At 32.1% G+C, this 21252-nt stretch overlaps 1 protein-coding gene across 1 annotated transcript; it reads left to right on the top strand.

Annotated features, from left to right (window-relative positions):
- The first annotated feature begins 7166 nt into the window (after window positions 1–7166).
- On the top strand, window positions 7167–21058 carry cndp1 (carnosine dipeptidase 1). Its single transcript, XM_058745717.1, has 12 exons — window positions 7167–7724; window positions 7811–7918; window positions 13453–13596; window positions 13698–13860; window positions 14682–14770; window positions 14848–15045; window positions 16005–16089; window positions 16778–16938; window positions 18245–18409; window positions 19386–19527; window positions 20628–20775; window positions 20851–21058. Exons 1-12 carry the CDS (start codon window positions 7722–7724, stop codon window positions 20921–20923), a joined length of 1479 nt encoding a protein of 492 aa, XP_058601700.1. The 5' UTR covers window positions 7167–7721; the 3' UTR covers window positions 20924–21058.
- Window positions 21059–21252: the final 194 nt, after the last annotated feature.

The raw sequence follows: 21252 nt of genomic DNA on the forward strand, positions 1-21252 counted from the left end.
GGACATGTTTAGCAGTTGTCTTTTGCAGGGGCGGGCTTACCCATTAGGCAAAGGTAGGCGACTGCCTTGGACCCCCAAAAGCCAAGGGCCCCCTAAAATGCTTTTCATAGACGAAATGCGCATTAAGCGCGGACATGCGAACGGTTGCTAATAAATGTACATTTTGCATGTTCAGAAGAAGTGAGCTGCCCTGTCGTGTGAAAATGTAAACAGGTTTGTGTCTGTAAATTGCTCAGTGCAAAGAAAGAGAAGTAATAGGAACCTATATTTCTATGTTCTTTTTTTTTTTTTCATGTGTCTTTGCAAAACATCTATGACCTTTGAAACATGTCTACTCTTCATGCTCTATGTAAACTATGGTTTCACTAATAATAAACATATATTGCATAAATCATCCATATTTGTCCATGCCCATGTTGATTAGAGTATTAAAAACTTGAAAAGTATTAATTTAAGGTACATTTAGAACAGATAAAAATGTGCGATTAAGTTGCGAGTTAACTCATGACAATCACGCGATTAATCGCGATTAAATATTTTAATCGATTAACAGACCTAAGTTAAAACGACTAAAATTAAATGTAGGCTTACGCTGGTAACTCATCAGTCAACACAGGCTATATTTTTTCACACTTTTCTCATTCTCGCTAATTCAAGTTTTTATACATGAATTAACCTCTGAAGGGAACCGATTGTCTTCAGAAATTTTTCGATGGCATATTCATTTTACCTGATAAAGTATCATTTATGAGCTGAGAGCTGCTTTATTTACAGCCGTTACCGAGGAAACCGCTATATTTCTGACGTTCCAAAAGCGCCTCCTGCTGGCAGAGAATGAATGTGCATTTTCAATAATCCAGTCTGCAGTTTTTGTTCAGACCAATGCGAAAATCCACCCACATAAACCCGTTTTAAATAATATAATAATTTATACTTCTGACTCACCCCTTTTCTTTAAAAAATGGTTTAAAGGTTCAATTGTTATCATTTTATAATTTATTTAGTTTTTTTGTTAAAGCTTGTATCGCAACGGTAAATCAATTGCTATTTCGTGGTCTACAACATGAAAGAATAAAAGTGTCTGCTAAATGAATAAATGCAAATTTAAATGAAAAAATCCCATTATAACATGTACATGAAATGTGTAGAAACATTGGACACAACTATGGGGCACCATTGTGCAGCAGCAAGCATCACGACAAAAAAGGAACCTCAAGGTTGATCTAGATAAATGTATAGGGCCCCCTTCCTATATTTGCCTGGGGCCCCCAATTCACTAAATCCGCCCCTGGTCTTTTGCAGGATCTCACGCATGATGTTGTTAAATGAAGAATGAAGACACGTCTCAAGGCCTTGCATTTTCTCCGAGTTCCACTGCCTGCATCTTGTGTTTTTCAAAGCAAAAACATGTTCTGTGTGAACAGCAGCACCTAACATCTGGAACACGAGCGTCACTAATGTGAACTGCGATTTTCACTCAGAAATTGCTAGTAAATTTTGATGTAGAAAATCCAGCGCTTAACTGGTTTGCATGGAAAAAAAAATCACGCATTACAAACAGGGCTGCGTTCAGTCCCGACAAAACGGTGCAAAACGTTTATTAAACGGAAACGGTGGTGCGTTGAACACCCTTTTCTGATGACGCAAGAGTTGCAACTATGGCAGCTGAGAAGGCCATTCTTTGTGTTCTTTTTGAAGAATTTCCGGAGCCTGATGAAATCGGTATAAATACGTGTTTAATACTGCAAAATACACTCGATGCTACAGTCACTGCCATAACGTCCAGAATAAAAGAGAACATCCCAATCGAGTGAAGGATTTGTGGAAACTGTGGTTCCTAATTATTGTGATCCAACATTTGCAAACATTTGAGGTGAAGGATAATCCACTTCTTTCCTCCGAGACTGTGTTATGATCTATATGACCTTATTATTTTTACTGTGAGTATTAGGCTTATCATTATCTCTGATCACTCTTGTTGTGCGCTATGATATTGTAATATTTACCATTATATAATCAGAGGAGCATAGAAAAGTTTATGAAAGTGTCACTCCACAATACAATAGCAAAATATATAAATATAGTATTTTTATGTTACATGTCTAGGACACTTTCCTAAGATATTTAGACAGACCTAAAGAAGTTCCAGATCTATACTTGTGCTCTTATTATTTCAGTTATTTTGCCTTTAATGTAAATAAACATGTGCAAACAACACACTTGCGCTTGTGAATTTATTTTGATGTTAATTACATTTACTTACAAATTCGTCATCATCATGTGTTACTATGAAACTCTTACGACAAACATGTCTTCTAATATCTTCAATTGTTGCGGTATACCGAGCTGCGGTAAAGGACTTCACTCGGACCCATTGTGCGAGCTGTTTCTTTAATACAGCGTGGTTTATAAACATGTTGCTGCTGATTGCCTGACATTTTTGACACACCCACCAAACAAGAGAAAACATATATCATTGCACACCGTTTCCAGGAAACATGTTGTTCAACCCGGAAACCGTAACAAAACATTGGGCGCCGGTCTGAGCTTGAACGTGATTCTGGTTTCTTGAACACTCCCCCTATCTGTCATTGGCCGGAGACACAGAAAGCCCCGCCCCTAAACTCACGCTATTGGCTGAGCTGGTGTTACTGGGAGAGACGCTTTAGAATAATTTACTTTGACTCCCTAGCAACCACCCAGGCCACCCTAGCAACCACCAAAAGTTTTGCAAATACCGAAAACTTGCAATATTTACAACAATGGGAAAATTCCATTGTACAATTCTGTAGCTATAAGTTTACTATACCAAAAAAAATCTATTTATATCCCTATTTATAATTCTAAATTGATGAATTTATATCCTGAGAAAGTTACTTTTAAAAGTAATGCATCACAATATTGTGTTACTCCCTAAAAAAGTAACTCATTGCGTTGCTTAGTTAATTTTTGGCAAATGTAAAAGCCCTTTCACACCAAAAGTGAAATGAATGAGCCTCAGGCTGAAGGAAATGTAAATTCACATCTGTATAGTAGAGTTTTTGTTGTTGTTTTTTTTCATTTTAAGGAATACTGAATCTGTTTTTGAGGAAATGCATGTTGAAATTTAGTGTGCAGAGTTGTACTGCAGCATTAGATAGTCTATGCAAATTCATCTTTTTGTGATAAGTTGTGATTGAGCAGATGACAGTAATGATACTAAACAGGATTTGAGTTTAAGCAAAAAAACTTCAATAAGTAAAATACAGATGGATCGTAATATGTAAGTCTAATAAAGATTATAATGTAAAAAACAATCAAAAATAAAAGCTGTGATAGTAACTCAATGCTGAAATTAAATGAGAACAATATATAACAATATGAAACTGAAGTTCAAAGTAGAGAGGGGAAAAAAGAAGATGTGAAAAAGGATGTGAAAGCGATGGAGAAAGCAAGTCTGTCACGCAAGTCTGAGTTGCATGAAGTTAATTTGATATTTTATGTCTATGTGGCAGGAAATCACCTGCTGAAACCATCATTTACTTGAAATAAGTTGATTAATTGAGGTTTCTTGGTCAGTCAGGCACAGGATAAACTGCTACTGAACTCCTGCGGTTTTAACAGGTTAGCTCTACCTGTTCTGAATGAGCTCAGCCTCCTCTCACATCTAAACCGAGCGTATAACATCGTATACCGGCTGTGAAACAGAGAAAGTGAACCTATCTGAGAACTCAGACTCCTGCTGAAACAGGAACGGGCTTGAAACATACAATAGACAATATGTGGAACATGTGAATGTATACACTCCTAATGATGCATATCATAAATAACTTCTGATCAATTTAATGCATCCTTGGTTAATAAAAGTATTAATTTCCCTTTTTTTTTTAAAGAAAGCACTCATGCTTCAGATACCCAAAAAACAAGCATGCACGCGTGCATTTTTCAAATAAATGCTGTTCTTTTGAACTTTCTATTCATCTGTGAATCTTGAAAAATAAAATGCATCACGGTTTCCATAAAAATATTGTGCAGCACGACTGTTTTCAACATTGATAATAATCAGAAATGTTTGTTGAGCAGTAAATCAGCATATTAGAATGATTTCTGAAGATCATGTGACACTGAAGACTGCAGTAATGATGCTGAAAATACAGCTGCGCATCACAGGAATAAATTACAGTTTAACAGATATTCAAATAGAAAACAGCTGTTTTACATTATAATAATATTTCACAATTTTTACTGTATTTTTGAACAAATAAATGCAGTCTTAGTGAGCAGAAGAGACTTCTTTCAAAAATATATATACCAAACTATTGACTGTCAGTGTGTGTATGAAATAAAAATAGAATATAATGAGAAATTAAAGAAATATAAAGGAAATATCTTTTTCTGATACACCGTGTTGGTTCACTGCAGCATAAAAGCACATAAAGTAATAAAAGCTGGATTGTAGATGATGATTATCCCACGTTTCTCAAGAGCCCCATCTTGTGGTTTTCCTCTAAAACAACAACACACTTCACACAAGTTCTTAAAGGACCTCGATGTTAAAAGCTTTGCTGCATGAAGTTAATCTCTTTCTTGACTAATCCAATTTTTTGAGGTCAGAATTCCAGAACTAACCTTATTTACTCCAGTTTAATCTCAAAGGAATTCAAAAAACCTCATCTCATATGCAACGCATGCAGGATTTACTGTTTGCAGGTGATGCACACAGCCTGCTTGTAAAAGTGCAAGTTATTATTTGTGCATATTCTGTGTGCACATCTAACATGCTGGATGCACAAGTTAAAAGGAACGGAAATATTTCACAAGCTGTGAATTAATTGCACGCTGAACCTGTCAGCACAATTAAAGAACAGTTCACTGTTGATGCTCTAATTAGGCCCCCTGTGATTAAAGTACAAACGGCTTTAATCATTCTGATACAGTGAATCAGGAACACGTCGGTTTGCTTGCATTCTGAAATCAAAAATTCATCATCATCTACAACTGAATTCTTAAAACCAAACGAGTAGGTCAAGTGTGCAGAATTATTAGGAAAGTTAATATTCTGCTCATATTTTTTTTTTTCCAAGAACATTTTGAAGTGATGTATAATTGTCCGTGAAGGCTGGAAGTCAAAAACTCCTTATATTCAGGTGTGCACAATTATTAAAGGCAGGTTTTCTTTTACTGATAAAATGAGCCAAAAAAAAAATATTTAACTCAGACTGAAAGTTACAATTTTTTAAATGCTAATAGAAGAATAGAATAGAATTAGCAAAGTTAAGGCATGACCACTGGTCAGAATATATCTTCCAGAATCTGGCAGTAAGTTTTAGGAGCTCATTTCTAGTCAATCTCTGCAAGACAGACTTTTCAGGACAGAAGAGGGAATAAAAATGAGCTCCTAAAGCTTTCTGCCAGATTCTGCCAGATTAATTCTTCAAACAGTGAACAGTAGAAGATGCTGGTTCTTCAAGAGTCACTCTCAACTTATCTGTCCATAAAGCCTATAAAAATCAGTCTTTGTGTATTTCACAACACTTCAGCATGGTGGCGCTGGAGACTCAATGGTTCCTGATGGTTTCTCACCTAATTCTTCACCTTAATTCTTAATTCTTTTGCAGTTAACATGTCTTTTCTTCTCCACCTGTTTTTTCTGACCGTGCTGACCCAATGAGCATTTCGCTGCCCAGTGGTCATGCCTTAACTTTGCTAATTCTATTATTGCATTAGTATTGCATCCTTCTCATGGGCATTTAATCATTTTATGTCTTTTAGTCTGAGTTAAATCTCTTTCTGGCTCATTTTATCTGTAAAAGAAAACCTGCCTAATAATTCTGCACACCTGACTTCCAGCCTTCATATATCACTATAAATGATTAAATACAAAATCAATAGCAGTTATTAAGATTGATGTGGTTTGGAATTGGTAAAATTGGTAAAATATGACCAGAATATCAACTTGCCTGATAATTCTGCACACGGTGCAGTTTGACAAAGGCTTTCTATGTCTGATTAGATTTAAGGATTTCTATTTGCCAGGATTGTCAAGAAAATCTCTAATCTATTGCAACAGCACTTATCAGCATCTTAGCGATTGTCCAAATCACTCTGAACACATTAAATGCTTCAGATACCCAAAAAACAAGCATGCACGCGTGCATTTTAAAAGGTGCACTATTCTCAACACTAATGCGCAACAGTTTGGAATAATTAAGATTTGTTAATGTTTCTGAAAGAAGACTCTTGCCAAGGCTGCATTTAATTGATCAAAAAATACAGAAGCAACAGTGAAATGTTATTACAATTTAAAATAGCTGTTTTCTGTATGAATATGATCAAAAGCTGAATTTACAGCAGCCATTGCTGCTTCATGTTTTTGTGGAAATGTTTGGGGTAAATAAGATTTTTTATTATTTTATTGATCAAGGACGCATTAAAATGATCAAAAGTGCTAGTAAAGGCATTTATAATGTAATATTTCAAATAAATGCTGTTCTTTTGAGCTTTCTGTTCATCTGTGAATCCTGAAAAATAAAATGCATCACGGTTTCCATAAAAATATTGTGCAGCACGACTGTTTTCAACATTGATAATAATCAGAAATGTTTGTTGAGCAGCAAATCAGCATATTAGAATGATTTCTGAAGATCATGTGACACTGAAGACTGCAGTAATGATGCTGAAAATACAGCTGCGCATCACAGGAATAAATTACAGTTTAACAGATATTCACATAGAAAACAGCTGTTTTACATTGAAATAATATTTCAGAATTTTTACTGTATTTTTTAACAAATAAATGCAGACTTCTTTCAAAAACATAAAAAAAATATACCAAACTATTGACTGGCAGTGTGTGTATGAAATAAAAATAGAATATAATGAGAAATTAAAGAAATATAAAGGAAATATCTTTTTCTGATACACTGTGTTGGTTCACTGCAGCATTAAAAGCGCATAAAGTAATAAAAGCTGGATTGTAGATGATGATTATCCCACGTTCATCGTGCTTATCAGCATCTTAGCGATTGCCCAAATCACTCTGAACACATTAAATGGCTTTAAATACTCGAAGTAATCAAGAGGAAACAGAAACAGGTGAGCTAATTAACCAATCAAGGGAACTAAGGAAACTAGGTCAACTTAACAACTTTACTCACAATTCTGACTTTTTTTCTCAGAATTCTAAATTTATATCTCACAATTATTTATTTTTTATCTAGTAATTAATTGTTTCTCAGAATTGTGAGAAAAAAGTCACAATTACCTTTTTAATTTTTTAATCCCATGAAGGAAACAAGCTCCCATATTCTGCTACATAAACTTTAAATCTCTTTTCAAACTGCATCATATTCATACACACAAGGCCTAACTTCAACGAATCTTCCAGTTAAACTCAACTTTGTCAAGCCAGCGTTCAGAGATGTCAAGTTGTCTAGTAAATGTTGACGTTTGTCCTTTCATCAGTGATTTGTCCATAAGTCTCTGAGCTTTGGAATGCCGTTGATCTGCTCCCATATTGAACTCAGCGTGAGGTTTGCTCAGCCTTGCTTTAGGGATTGTGTTTACCAGCGAGAGAATTCATTTTGGCAGCTGTAAGCTGTTTTTTTCCATGCTAAGGAGACTTCAGTGACCTTATCTCCACGGGAGGTGCCTATGATGAAAACTATTTAACACGCCTCACCAGCGATGGGACGGCATTGAGCTGTTTGGAAGCTCCTCGTACCAAAGCAAAGCATCTAGATATGGTAGGTCAATTCATTTCTCTTAAAAGCTTACTCTGAGAATAAGAATGATTCAGTCTTCAGCTCATGTCTCTGTTTGCTCTCCACAGATGAACAGCATTAGTTTAGTCTGTCTTCTTCTGTGCACGAGAGTGTCTTCCTTCAGATTTGAGGAGTTGACACAATATGTGGCCAGCCATGAAGAGGAATTTATCGAGGTATTTCTTTTTTGGGATGTTATGAAAATATATATCTGCACTAATACAGTTAAGGATTGCATTACATCTCTGTGATAATCTTGTGTCCAAACTCGTGACCTCATCACGACTCGTTATTGATGCATATTATCTCTGCAGAAATGCAACACAATCAGCTGTATATTGTAGAAAACGCAGTTGTTTATTTGAGCTCAGATAAAACACCTCTCTCTTTTTTTAATGGTTTGGTGTCGTCAGCAGAAAGAGTCCTGCACATGACACACGGACTAAAATATATTTTATCGTTTGCTAAATTTTAGTAAATTGTTTCCTAATTTTAGTAAATTGTTCCCTTGTTTTAGTAAATCATTTCTTAATTTTAGTAAATCATTTCTTAATTTTAGTAAATCATTTCTTAATTTTAGTAAATCATTTCTTAATTTTAGTAAATTTCTTAATTTTAGTAAATTGTTCCTTGTTTTAGTAAATCATTTCTTAATTTTAGTAAATCATTTCTTAATTTTAGTAAATCATTTCTTAATTTTAGTAAATTTTTCCCTTGTTTTAGTCAATTGTTCTTGTTTTAGTAAATTTCTTAATTTTAGTAAATTGTTCCCTTGTTTTAGTAAATCATTTCTTAATTTTAGTAAATCATTTCTTAATTTTAGTAAATCATTTCTTAATTTTAGTAAATTTCTTAATTTTAGTAAATTGTTCCCTTGTTTTAGTAAATCATTTCTTAATTTTAGTAAATCATTTCTTAATTTTAGTAAATCATTTCTTAATTTTAGTAAATTTTTCCCTTGTTTTAGTCAATTGTTCCCTTGTTTTAGTAAATTTCTTAATTTTAGTAAATTGTTCCCTTGTTTTAGTAAATCATTTCTTAATTTTAGTAAATCATTTCTTAATTTTAGTAAATCATTTCTTAATTTTAGTAAATCATTTCTTAATTTTAGTAAATTGTTCCCTTGTTTTAGTAAATCATTTCTTAATTTTAGTCAATTGTTCCCTTGTTTTAGTAAATTGTTTCCTAATTTTAGTCAATTGTTCCCTTGTTTTAGTAAATCATTTCTTAATTTTAGTCAATTGTTCCTTGTACTAGTCAATTGTTCCCTTGTTTTAGTAAATCATTTCTTAATTTTAGTCAATTGTTCCTTGTTTTAGTAAATCGTTTCCTAATTTTAGTCAATTGTTCCTTGTTTTAGTAAATCATTTCTTAATTTTAGTCAATTGTTCCTTGTTTTAGTAAATCATTTCTTAATTTTAGTCAATTGTTCCTTGTACTAGTCAATTGTTCCCTTGTTTTAGTAAATCATTTCTTAATTTTAGTCAATTGTTCCTTGTTTTAGTAAATCATTTCTTAATTTTAGTCAATTGTTCCCTTGTTTTAGTAAATCATTTCTTAATTTTAGTCAATTGTTCCCTTGTTTTAGTAAATCGTTTCCTAATTTTAGTCAATTGTTCCCTTGTTTTAGTCAATTGTTCCCTTGTTTTAGTAAATCATTTCTTAATTTTAGTCAATTGTTCCCTTGTACTAGTCAATTGTTCCCTTGTTTTAGTAAATCATTTCTTAATTTTAGTCAATTGTTCCCTTGTTTTAGTAAATCATTTCTTAATTTTAGTCAATTGTTCCCTTGTTTTAGTAAATCATTTCTTAATTTTAGTAAATCATTTCTTAATTTTAGTAAATCATTTCTTAATTTTAGTAAATTTCTTAATTTTAGTCAATTGTTCCCTTGTTTTAGTAAATCATTTCTTAATTTTAGTCAATTGTTCCTTGTTTTAGTAAATCGTTTCCTAATTTTAGTCAATTGTTCCCTTGTTTTAGTAAATCCTTCCCTTGTTTTAGTCAATTGTTTCCTAGTTTTAGTCAATTGTTTCCTAGTTTTAGTCAATTGTTTCCTAGTTTTAGTCAATTGTTTCCTAGTTTTAGTCAATTGTTTCCTAGTTTTAGTCAATTGTTTCCTAGTTTTAGTCAATTGTTTCCTAATTTTAGTCAATTGTTTCCTAATTTTAGTCAATTGTTCCCTTGTTTTAGTAAATCGTTCCCTTGTTTTAGTAAATCGTTTCCTAATTTTAGTCAATTGTTCCTTGTTTTAGTAAATCGTTTCCTAATTTTAGTAAATCATTCCCTTGTTTTAGTCAGTTGTTTCTTAATTTTAGTCAATTGTTCCCTTGTTTTAGTGAATCGTTCCCTTGTTTTAGTAAATCGTTTCCTAATTTTAGTAAATCATTCCCTTGTTTTAGTCAGTTGTTTCCTAATTTGTCAATTGTTCCCTTGTTTTAGTAAATCGTTTCTTAATTTTAGTAAATCATTTCTTAATTTTAGTCAATTGTTCCCTTGTTTTAGTAAATCGTTTCCTAATTTTAGTAAATCGTTCCCTTGTTTTAGTAAATCGTTCCCTTGTTTTAGTAAATCGTTTCCTAATTTTAGTAAATCATTTCTTAATTTTAGTCAATTGTTCCCTTGTTTTAGTAAATCGTTTCCTAATTTTAGTAAATCGTTCCCTTGTTTTAGTAAATCATTTCCTAATTTTAGTAAATCGTTTCTTAATTTTAGTCAATTGTTCCCTTGTTTTAGTAAATCGTTTCTTAATTTTAGTCAATTGTTCCCTTGTTTTAGTAAATCGTTTCTTAATTTTAGTCAATTGTTCCCTTGTTTTAGTAAATCGTTTCTTAATTTTAGTCAATCGTTCCCTTGTTTTAGTCAATTGTTTCTTAATTTTAGTAAATCGTTTCTTAATTTTAGTAAATCGTTTCCTAATTTTAGTAAATCGATCCCTTGTTTTAGTCAATTGTTTCCTAATTTTAGTCAATTGTTCCCTTGTTTTAGTCAATTGTTTCCTAATTTTAGTCAATTGTTCCCTTGTTTTAATAAATTGTTTCCTAATTTTAGTCAATTGTTCCCTTGTTTTAGTAAATTGTTTCCTAATTTGTCAATTGTTCCCTTGTTTTAGTCAATTGTTTCCTAACTTTAGTAAACTGTTTCCTAGTTTTAGTAAATTGTTTCCTAATAAATTGTTTCCTAATAAATTGTTTCCTAATAAATTGTTTCCTAATTTTAGTCAATTGTTTCCTAATTTTAGTCAATTGTTTCCTAATTTTAGTCAATTGTTTCCTAATTTTAGTCAATTGTTTCCTAATTTTAGTCTATTGTTCCCTTGTTTTAGTCTATTGTTCCCTTGTTTTAGTCTATTGTTCCCTTGTTTTAGTCTATTGTTCCCTTGTTTTAGTCTATTGTTCCCTTGTTTTAGTCTATTGTTCCCTTGTTTTAGTAAATCGTTTCCTAATTTTAGTAAATCATTCCCTTGTTTTAGTAAATCGTTTCTTAATTTTAGTCAATCGTTCCCTTGTTTTAGTCAATTGTTTCCTAATAAATTGTTTCCTAATTTTAGTAAATTGTTCCCTTGTTTTAGTAAATCATTCCCTTGTTTTAGTAAATCGTTTCTTAATTTTAGTCAATTGTTTCCTAATTTTAGTCAATTGTTCCCTTGTTTTAGTCAATTGTTTCCTAATTTTAGTCAATTGTTCCCTTGTTTTAGTAAATCATTCCCTTGTTTTAGTAAATCGTTTCTTAATTTTAGTCAATCGTTCCTTGTTTTAGTCAATTGTTTCCTAATAAATTGTTTCCTAATTTTAGTAAATTGTTCCTTGTTTTAGTAAATCATTCCCTTGTTTTAGTAAATCGTTTCTTAATTTTAGTCAATTGTTTCCTAATTTTAGTCAATTGTTCCTTGTTTTAGTCAATTGTTTCCTAATTTTAGTCAATTGTTCCTTGTTTTAGTAAATCATTCCCTTGTTTTAGTAAATCGTTTCTTAATTTTAGTAAATTGTTTCCTAATTTTAGTCAATTGTTCCCTTGTTTTAGTCAATTGTTTCCTAATTTTAGTCAATTGTTCCCTTGTTTTAGTAAATCGTTTCTTAATTTTAGTCAATCGTTCCCTTGTTTTAGTCAATTGTTTCCTAATAAATTGTTTCCTAATTTTAGTAAATTGTTCCCTTGTTTTAGTCAATTGTTTCCTAGTTTTAGTCAATTGGTTTCTTAATTTTAGTCAATTGTTCCCTTGTTTTAGTAAATCGTTTCTTAATTTTAGTCAATTGTTTCTAATTTTAGTCAATTGTTCCTTGTTTTAGTCAATTGTTTCCTAATTTTAGTCAATTGTTCCCTTGTTTTAGTAAATCGTTTCTTAATTTTAGTCAATCGTTCCTTGTTTTAGTCAATTGTTTCCTAATAAATTGTTTCCTAATTTTAGTCAATTGTTCCTTGTTTTAGTCAATTGTTTCCTAATTTTAGTCAATTGTTCCCTTGTTTTAGTAAATTGTTTCTTAATTTTAGTCAATTGTTCCCTTGTTTTAGTAAATTGTTTCCTAATTTGTCAATTGTTCCCTTGTTTTAGTCAATTGTTTCCTAACTTTAGTAAACTGTTTCCTAGTTTTAGTAAATTGTTTCCTAATAAATTGTTTCCTAATAAATTGTTTCCTAATTTTAGTCAATTGTTTCTAATTTTAGTCAATTGTTTCCTAATTTTAGTCTATTGTTCCCTTGTTTTAGTCTATTGTTCCTTGTTTTAGTCTATTGTTCCCTTGTTTTAGTAAATCGTTTCTAATTTTAGTAAATCATTCCTTGTTTTAGTAAATCGTTTCTTAATTTTAGTCAATCGTTCCTTGTTTTAGTCAATTGTTTCCTAATAAATTGTTTCCTAATTTTAGTCAATTGTTCCCTTGTTTTAGTAAATCATTCCCTTGTTTTAGTAAATCGTTTCTTAATTTTAGTCAATTGTTTCCTAATTTTAGTCAATTGTTCCCTTGTTTTAGTCAATTGTTTCCTAACTTTAGTAAACTGTTTCCTAGTTTTAGTAAATTGTTTCCTAATAAATTGTTTCCTAATTTTAGTAAATTGTTTCCTAATTTTAGTCAATTGTTCCCTTGTTTTAGTAAATCATTCCCTTGTTTTAGTAAATCGTTTCTTAATTTTAGTAAATCGTTTCTTAATTTTAGTCAATCGTTTCTTAATTTTAGTCAATCGTTTCTTAACTTTAGTCAATTGTTTCTTAACTTTAGTCAATTGTTTCCTAACTTTAGTCAATTGTTTCCTAACTTTAGTCAATTGTTTCCTAACTTTAGTCAATCGTTTCCTAATTTTAGTCAATTGGTTCCTAATTTTAGTCAATTGGTTCCTAATTTTAGTCAATTGGTTCCCTTGTTTTAGTCAATTGTTCCCTTGTTTTAGTCAATTGTTCCCTTGTTTTAGTCAATTGTTTCCTTGTTTTAGTAAATCGTTTCTTAATTTTAGTCAATTGTTTCCTAACTTTAGTCAATTGTTTCCTAACTTTAGTCAATTGTTTCCTAATTTTAGTCAATTGTTCCCTTGTTTTAGAAGTAATAAATCAAAGGAAAAATCTCACACAATGTGCCCATGATTTCTACTAAAACGAGGAAACAAATGATTGGCTAATATTCATCCAGTGGTTCCAGTTCAGACTCAGTTCAGACTCACGCCGGACGGTCCAGTGATTCTCGGTTCTGCTGAACTCAGTATATTTGGTCTGTTTCAGACTCTGAGACAGTGGGTCGCTGTGGAGAGCGACTCCAGCGATGTTATGAAGCGATCCGACTTGCACAGAATGATGGACATGACGGCAGACAAACTCAGACTCATCGGAGGAAGCGTGGAAATGCTGGACGTCGGGACGCAGGCGGTCAGATAATGAGCTTCTCTAACCTTTGATTAAAACAGCTCTACTATTAAACTACTGACATCGATCAAGGTTGATGACCGTGGTGTCCGTCTCTCATACAGCTGCCCAATGGAAGCAGCATTGCTCTGCCTAAAGTGGTCACAGCTCGGTTCGGTGGAGATCCCAGCAAACGCACCGTCTGTGTTTACGGTCATGTGGATGTCCAGCCGGCCAAGAAAGAGGACGGATGGGCAACAGACCCTTACGAGCTCACAGATATCGACGGTAACCCTGAACCCGTCTCATTTCAGTATTATGAGATTTACATTTACAAACGAGGAAGCAATCAAAATCAACAAAAGAGCAATGATACGCAAGTGCTATAACAAGTCTCGGTTAGCTTAACACAGTATACACGTAGAAAGGTTTGTTTTTTAAATTATATAATAAATAAAAAGAAAATAGGTAGAATTGAGCAAGCTAGTGTTAGAGGCCTTTTTTTAGCTTTTGTTAACTATATAATAAATAAAAATAAAACGGATAGAATACAAAAAGATTAGAGAAGCTAGTGTTCTTTTTTTGTTTTTTAAGAAAACAAGCAGTTAGTAAATGAATGCAAGTCTAAAATAGTTTTATTAATATTTTAATTTAACTATCTTTTTCTATTTTCACTTTTAGTTAGTTTTAGTCATTTTGTTGTTTTTGTTATTAGCTTATTTGTCTATATGCAATATGAAACTAAATATGTCTATATAGTTTTTATTAATTTTATATTTAATGTACTTTATTAGATTTGATATATAATATTATATCTTTTTATCTTTTGGTATTTTTAGTAGACTACTCCAAGTTGAATTAAACAAAAATGAGAAATGTTGCAACTAACTGAAACAAAATAAGTATATATATATATATATATATATATATATATATATATATATATATATATATATATATATATATATATATATATATATATATATATATATATATATATATATATATGTGTGTGTGTGTGTGATATGTGCCTAAAGCGCTTTAGTAAAAAAACTGCCAAACAGTTTGAGTTTCTGGCCTGTAAGAAAACCAGATTATTTTATTTGTAGGAAATCTCTATGGAAGAGGAGCGTCTGACAATAAAGCGCCGGTGTTGGCCTGGATCCATACGGTGGAGGTCTACAAAGCCCTGAACATCGTAAGACATGATGAAATCAAAAGAAATGCAATGGGTTTCATACTGAGATCTGTTCAGGGTTTGACTGTTTCTTACAGGATCTGCCGGTGAATGTTAAATTCATCATTGAGGGAATGGAGGAGACCGGCTCTAACGGCCTGGACGACATGATTGTGGCTCAGAAAGACTCGTTCTTCTCAGATGTGGATTATATCATCATCTCTGACTGTGTCTGGCTCAGCAAACGCCCGGCGCTGACGTACGGAACCAGAGGAAACTGCTACTTCTTCGCTGAGGTCAAGAGATCAAAACATTCAGATGTGTTTAGTTTTATTACAGCAAACACAATATTTTATACATGTGCATGAGCCTTGTATTATGGTAAAAATCTGGGTGACATTATGTTGCAAGTCAGATGGACCCTAATTAGATTCGATACAATTCGCCAAAAATCACGCTATGAAAAAAAATAAAAACAAAAAAGAGGTAAAAACAATTAACCATTAACATTTATAGTTTTTAAACATTACAAAAAATAAATAAATAAAATACATATGATTTTTAAAAATGGATTTAGGGCTATATATTTTATTTTGTTTACATTTTAACAAGTGTGGAAAAGCATTTATTCTGTGTGATTTCCTGAAGATCATGCTAAGATCATGGGTTCAATTCAAGGTTACTATAGTTAACTAAAACTAAAGAAATTGAAACTAAATTTAAAACAAACAAACAATAATAAATAAATAAATGTCATTACTTGAAATAATATACAAAAAAGTGCCTGAAATAAAAATAATTAAATTATTTTAATTAAGTATAATATGATGTACTAAAATAAAAATTAATATAATAAAATAAAAATGTATAAAACTATATATATATATATATAATATATTTGTACATGCTATGAAAAATTGAAAAATATATACAACAAAATTCTTAACTATTAAAACAAAATGAAAATAGAAAATATAGAAATAAAAAGATTCAAAACATTTTGAAAAAACTATTTAAATTATACTAAAATACTGCAACACTGATTCGATTTCACTGAATTATTTCCGACAACTCAAAACTCAATGTGGGTTAAACTGATTTGCAACACAATATATGAAGTTTGTGGAGTGTCAAGCCAGTTGTTAAGAGTGTAACCCGTGTAATCAGTCGCTTCATGTATGATCTGAGAAGTGTTTTTGGGTTTAGATGAACAGCAGTGCTCTTTACATGCCGTGTTTCTCTTGTGATGACGCAGGTCGAGGGACCCAAGAAGGATTTGCACTCTGGGCTTTACGGAGGAACAGTAATAGAGCCGATGACGGACCTGATCGGCATCTTAGGTGCTTATTAACCCTTGTGCATCAATTAAAAAAAGTTACACACAGGTTCATAGAGGGCAAAAATGTCCATGTCTAAAAACTGTCATAAAAATTTGAAGCTTGGGAGTACAGAATTAAGTTTGGTCTCATTTTAAAGACGACCCTTGACAGATTATTGCTGAAGTTTAAAATGTTGTAAAAAAAATTTACATTTATGAAAATGATTTGTGAGCAATTTCTATATTTTATAAAACATGTTGAACACAAAAATTGCTAGAAAATAAAAGCCATGTTGTGTTCCAAATTTGAGGCTGATATCTCAAAAAATTAGCTTTTAGTAAGATTTTGTTTGGGTGCAGTACCAGCACTATCTAGTAATTTCTATAAAAAAATTGTAATTTTGAAGCCTTGCCAACAGAATGAAAGCCTATTAACAAAGACTGCATCATTTTATAGTTAAATAGCCCTGGAATTAAGCATTGCTGTTTTAATGGGTTTCAATGAGGACATTATTGTCCTTAAGGTCCTGAAAGGAACTATTTTTTGTACCTAGTGTAAAATAGATTTATTAAAGGAAATGAGGGTGAAATATTAAAATTCCAGTAAAAATACACACCAAGAAAATGTCCATAAGGTCACACAAGGGTTAAACCATTCGACTCTTTACTGTTCCAGATGTCATATGAAAAACAGTAGTTTTGTTCCTCAGATAAACTCATCAGCCCCAGCGGGAAGATCCTGATCCCCGGCATTAGAGAAGCGGTCGCGCATCTGTCTGACGAGGAGTGGAAGATGTACCAAGACATCGAGTTTGACCTGGAGAGCTTCAAGAATGATATCGGCCTGAGCGAACTTATGTACAGCAACAAGGCAAGAAACACAACTTAAGGAACAGCTCTCGAGTCATACACTGGAAAAATAAATCCGTAAAATAACAGAAAAAGTACTGCAAGCTCATTACACATGACATTATCCATTAACTTTACGGACATTTCTGTTAACTCTAAAACACAATGCAATGAAGTGTGAAATTAAGAATACTGGTGAAACACCTGTAAAAAAATAAATACGGAAAAATTCCTTCAAATTATACAGTATATTGTGCCCTATTTTTAGAGATTTGTTTTAGTGTGAGAGATTTGTTTTATATTATTTAGAAATTTATGGTAATTCATGTATTTTCTTAATTCTTCACTTGCATCAGGTTGACATGCATTTATTTTATTTAAATTTTTTTTTTTTTAGTTATTTTGGGACTGAATGTTAAACTAAACTAAAATGAGAAATGCTGCTGAGCTAGTTGTTTTATATTTAATTTTTATTTCAGTTTATTTATTATTTATTCGTTTTTTTATGGTTTAGTTTATTTTAGTAAAGTCGAGTTGCATCTAGCTTTATTTAGTACTAAACTTTAAAAAAAGTTATTTTTTTCCAAGTTATATTTCTTTATGGTTTCAGTTTATTTTAGTACTGTAAAAGTTAAGTTAAATGAAAATGAGAAATGTAGATTTGACAATTAGCTGAAATAAAATGTTTAATTTTTTAAAATTTATTTTATTTGAAGTTTTTTTTATTTGAAGTAACCAAAATGTTTTTATGGCTTTTGTTTTAGTTGTTTAGTGCTAAACGTTAAAATAAACAAAATGTTAACAACAATGCTAAAAACTATCAAATTTTGCTTAATCACAACGTTTAATCATTGCAGTTAATAGTGTTCACCATCTATTTGATTACGTGTAATTTGTAACTAACTGCATGATTTTTACTGTACATTTCTGTCATAGTCACCACTAATAACCTACTCCTAAATATAATGTAGAAACTTAATATTTTCTGTAAAGCTGCTTTGCAACGATTATCGTGAAAAGCGCTATAAAAATAAACTTGAATTAAATAAAATAAAATAACTTTTTTATATTTTATTTTATTTCAGTTAAAGTTTATTTGATTTCAAGTAACATATTTTATGGTTTAAACATCTTTTCATTGACACAACTGAAATAACAGATCATTTTTTTCCACCAGTACGCTCTTAAAAATAAAGGTGCAAGTACAGTAAAAATGCAAGGGAAAAGATGCCAGTTTTTTAAGGAATAGTTCCTCACTTACTCAGTATTCAAGCTTTGTTCAAGGAAACCCATGGAAATACATGTTTTTCCCTTCTTGGCTCCATCAGGTGGATCTTCTCGCCCATCGCTGGCGCCACCCAACCGTGTCGATCCACGGCATCGAGGGTGCTTTCTCCTCACCGGGCACCAAGACTGTCATCCCAGCCAAAGTCATCGCCAAGTTCTCCATCCGTCAGGTTCCTAACATGGATCCAGCCGTGGTGGAAAAACAGGTGAAGCAGATGAAGCTCATTTTAATGTGTAGAAATTAGGGATGGGCGATATCTTATCGTTTGCGATATTCCAGTAAAAATTCTCCCTACGATAAGAATTAGTCTTCCTGCGATAATAACGATAAAGTCTTGTTGTTGACATATTTCTGTGTGAGACTGTGCGGAGCGACATCGTGGAAGGCGGATGTGAAATTGAGAAGGAGTTTATCGCTAAATAAAGAGCTCCTCCTTCAATCTGTAACTGGGCTGTACAGTGCACAAAAAAATCAGGCGATGAATAAATATACTACAGTAGCATGTGTGCGATACAGTTTTGCATGTGTATGAGCCTGTTGTCCGACAAAGATATTATTTATTGACATGCTTTTTCTCCAAATTAACTTCATAACATAGTCGAGCGTTTGAAATAACTTTTTTTTGTGACCAGACGTGGTTTCATATTACAGAATGATAGTTTTATATACAGCGATAAAGGTTATGTTAGCATTGCATTATAAATATACTTTCTTTATTAAAAAATACCTGAGATTGCTTGAACAACACAGATAATCCATATATTCTGTGCAATCATATGTTTAATGTCTTCATCAGTTAAAATTTCTCTGTCTCCGTTTGCGTTTTATTCAGCGATTAGCTGGATACCTTTGTCCATATTATGGATTTCATGGAGCGTCGTCAGTGCCATTACTTCTGTGATGCATATGAGTTTCTGCGCAAGAGCGCCCCCCGGCTTCCAGTATGAATTAAACAGTCATTACATTACGTGTGTACTCAGTAATAACCCTATTTTAGGTTAAAAAAAAAAAATGGGAAAGATGATACTTTTCTCTAAAGAAACAGGATTCCCTCAATTATCGTCATTTGATATCATTATCGCAATAAATACCAGAAACATCGGAATATATTTTTAATCTCATATTGCCCATCTCTAGTAGAAATGACTGTTCACGTTATAACTGGTGCTGTTTAACCCCAGGTGACTGATTATTTACACTCGGTGTTTGCGAAGCGCAAGAGTCCCAACAAACTCAACATCACGATGGTCATCGGAGCCAAACCTTGGCTGGCCGATCCCAAACATCCGCTGTATGAAGCCGGGAAAGCAGCGGTCAAGAGAGGTCCACACACTTCACTTCTGCTCTGAATCCCAGTCTCACGTTTTCTCTATTAATTTCTTGCATTGAGTCTCTAACTTTTGTCTTTTGTTCTGATTTTTTTTTTAAATACTTGCAAGTAATTTAGAACTTGTTTAATAATCTATTTTCTTTTAAACAAACCAAGTTCCATATGGAGAAAAAAACGCATGGGAAAAACCTTTCTGGACCAGCAAAACATACAATTATGCCAATTTGTATAGTCTTAATTGTTTCATGGGTGCATAAATTCAATTCACATAGCAGAAAGCAAAGCAAGATTTATTAAAGAGTGTTATTTTAAAATCATTGAGATATTATATTTTATTAATATTTTGAAGGTTTTTTTTTTGCATGTTTTTGTAATTTTTATTAGTTTTTTAAAATTCTATATAGTTTTTTCCATAAATTATTTATTAGTTTTAGTTTTAAACTAAACAAAAATGAGAAATAAACCTGGAATAAACTATATTTTTATGTACGTCTACATGAATTTTATAATTTTTATTGTAGTTTCAGTTGTTTTCATACATCAAGTTAATTTGGAAAATAAAATAAAGAAATTAAAATGAGAAATTGGCAACTAGCTGCAATAATAAATATTAAATAATATTAATAGCATTTTATTTCAGTTAATGTTTATTTTATTTAAAGTAATGAAAATGCTTTTAATGGTTTAAAGTTTTAGTTAACTATAACAAAGACTATAGAATACCCTTAAAGGGACTTAATTAACTTTTTCACTTAAGATTTTGATATAAAGTGACAAAGTACAAAAGCGCACAAACAAAAAAGTGACATTAAGTAAAAAAAAAAAAAAGTACAAAAGCGCACAAAAAAATACAAGTAAAAGAAACGTTACTTGAAATTAACATTAACTAAAATAAAATACAATTTTTACTTAATGACTTATTTCAGCTAGTTGCCAACATGTTGTTCCTCAATGGCAAGGTTATGAATTTCTATAGTAAAATGTTGTTTCTCAATGGATCTAGCTTTTTGTTGAAGAACACTTCTGTAAGCAGGATTGATAAGAGTAGTTGTGCATCCGAGTAAGACGTTGAGCATCAGTGTGTGTCTCGTAGTGTTTGCCGTGGAGCCGGACCTGATCCGTGAGGGAGGCACGATTCCCATCGCCAAAACCTTCCAGGACGTCACAGGCAAGAACATCATCATGCTGCCCATCGGAGGCTTCGACGACGGCCTGCATTCACAGAACGAGAAGATCAGCAGGTGCCTGGAGCTTCTGGAGTCTGTTGGGCTTCTCTTCATGCAGATTCATTCACTCTTTAATGTCTTGTTTTTCAGATACAATTACATCGAGGGAACCAAGCTGTTCATCGCCTACCTGCATGAAGTGTCTCAGATCAAGAAGTACTGACGTGAACATCTGCTGCTGTTCTCTGGAACAAACAAATATCTCCATTAATACTAACAAATAGCTATATCTCTCTGTGCTGATGCATATTTTGACAGATTAATGATGCTGGAACAAATTAAACAAGTGTTTTGCAATGCATGTGCAGTGGTTTTATTTGCATTAACTTGCATTTATTCACTTGGTCTAGTGACTTGTATTTTGTAATTTTGCATTCTGCTAAAACAGGAAATGCCTTGAGAACATTTTAAGGTTGCCAGATATAGTTATAAACGTTCAAATCATATAGTGTTCTCATAAAAACATTATCTTTATTGTAATCGATGTGAATT

This window comes from Onychostoma macrolepis, chromosome 16, assembly GCF_012432095.1.
Source record: "Onychostoma macrolepis isolate SWU-2019 chromosome 16, ASM1243209v1, whole genome shotgun sequence".
Taxonomy (NCBI): Eukaryota; Metazoa; Chordata; class Actinopteri; order Cypriniformes; family Cyprinidae; genus Onychostoma; species Onychostoma macrolepis.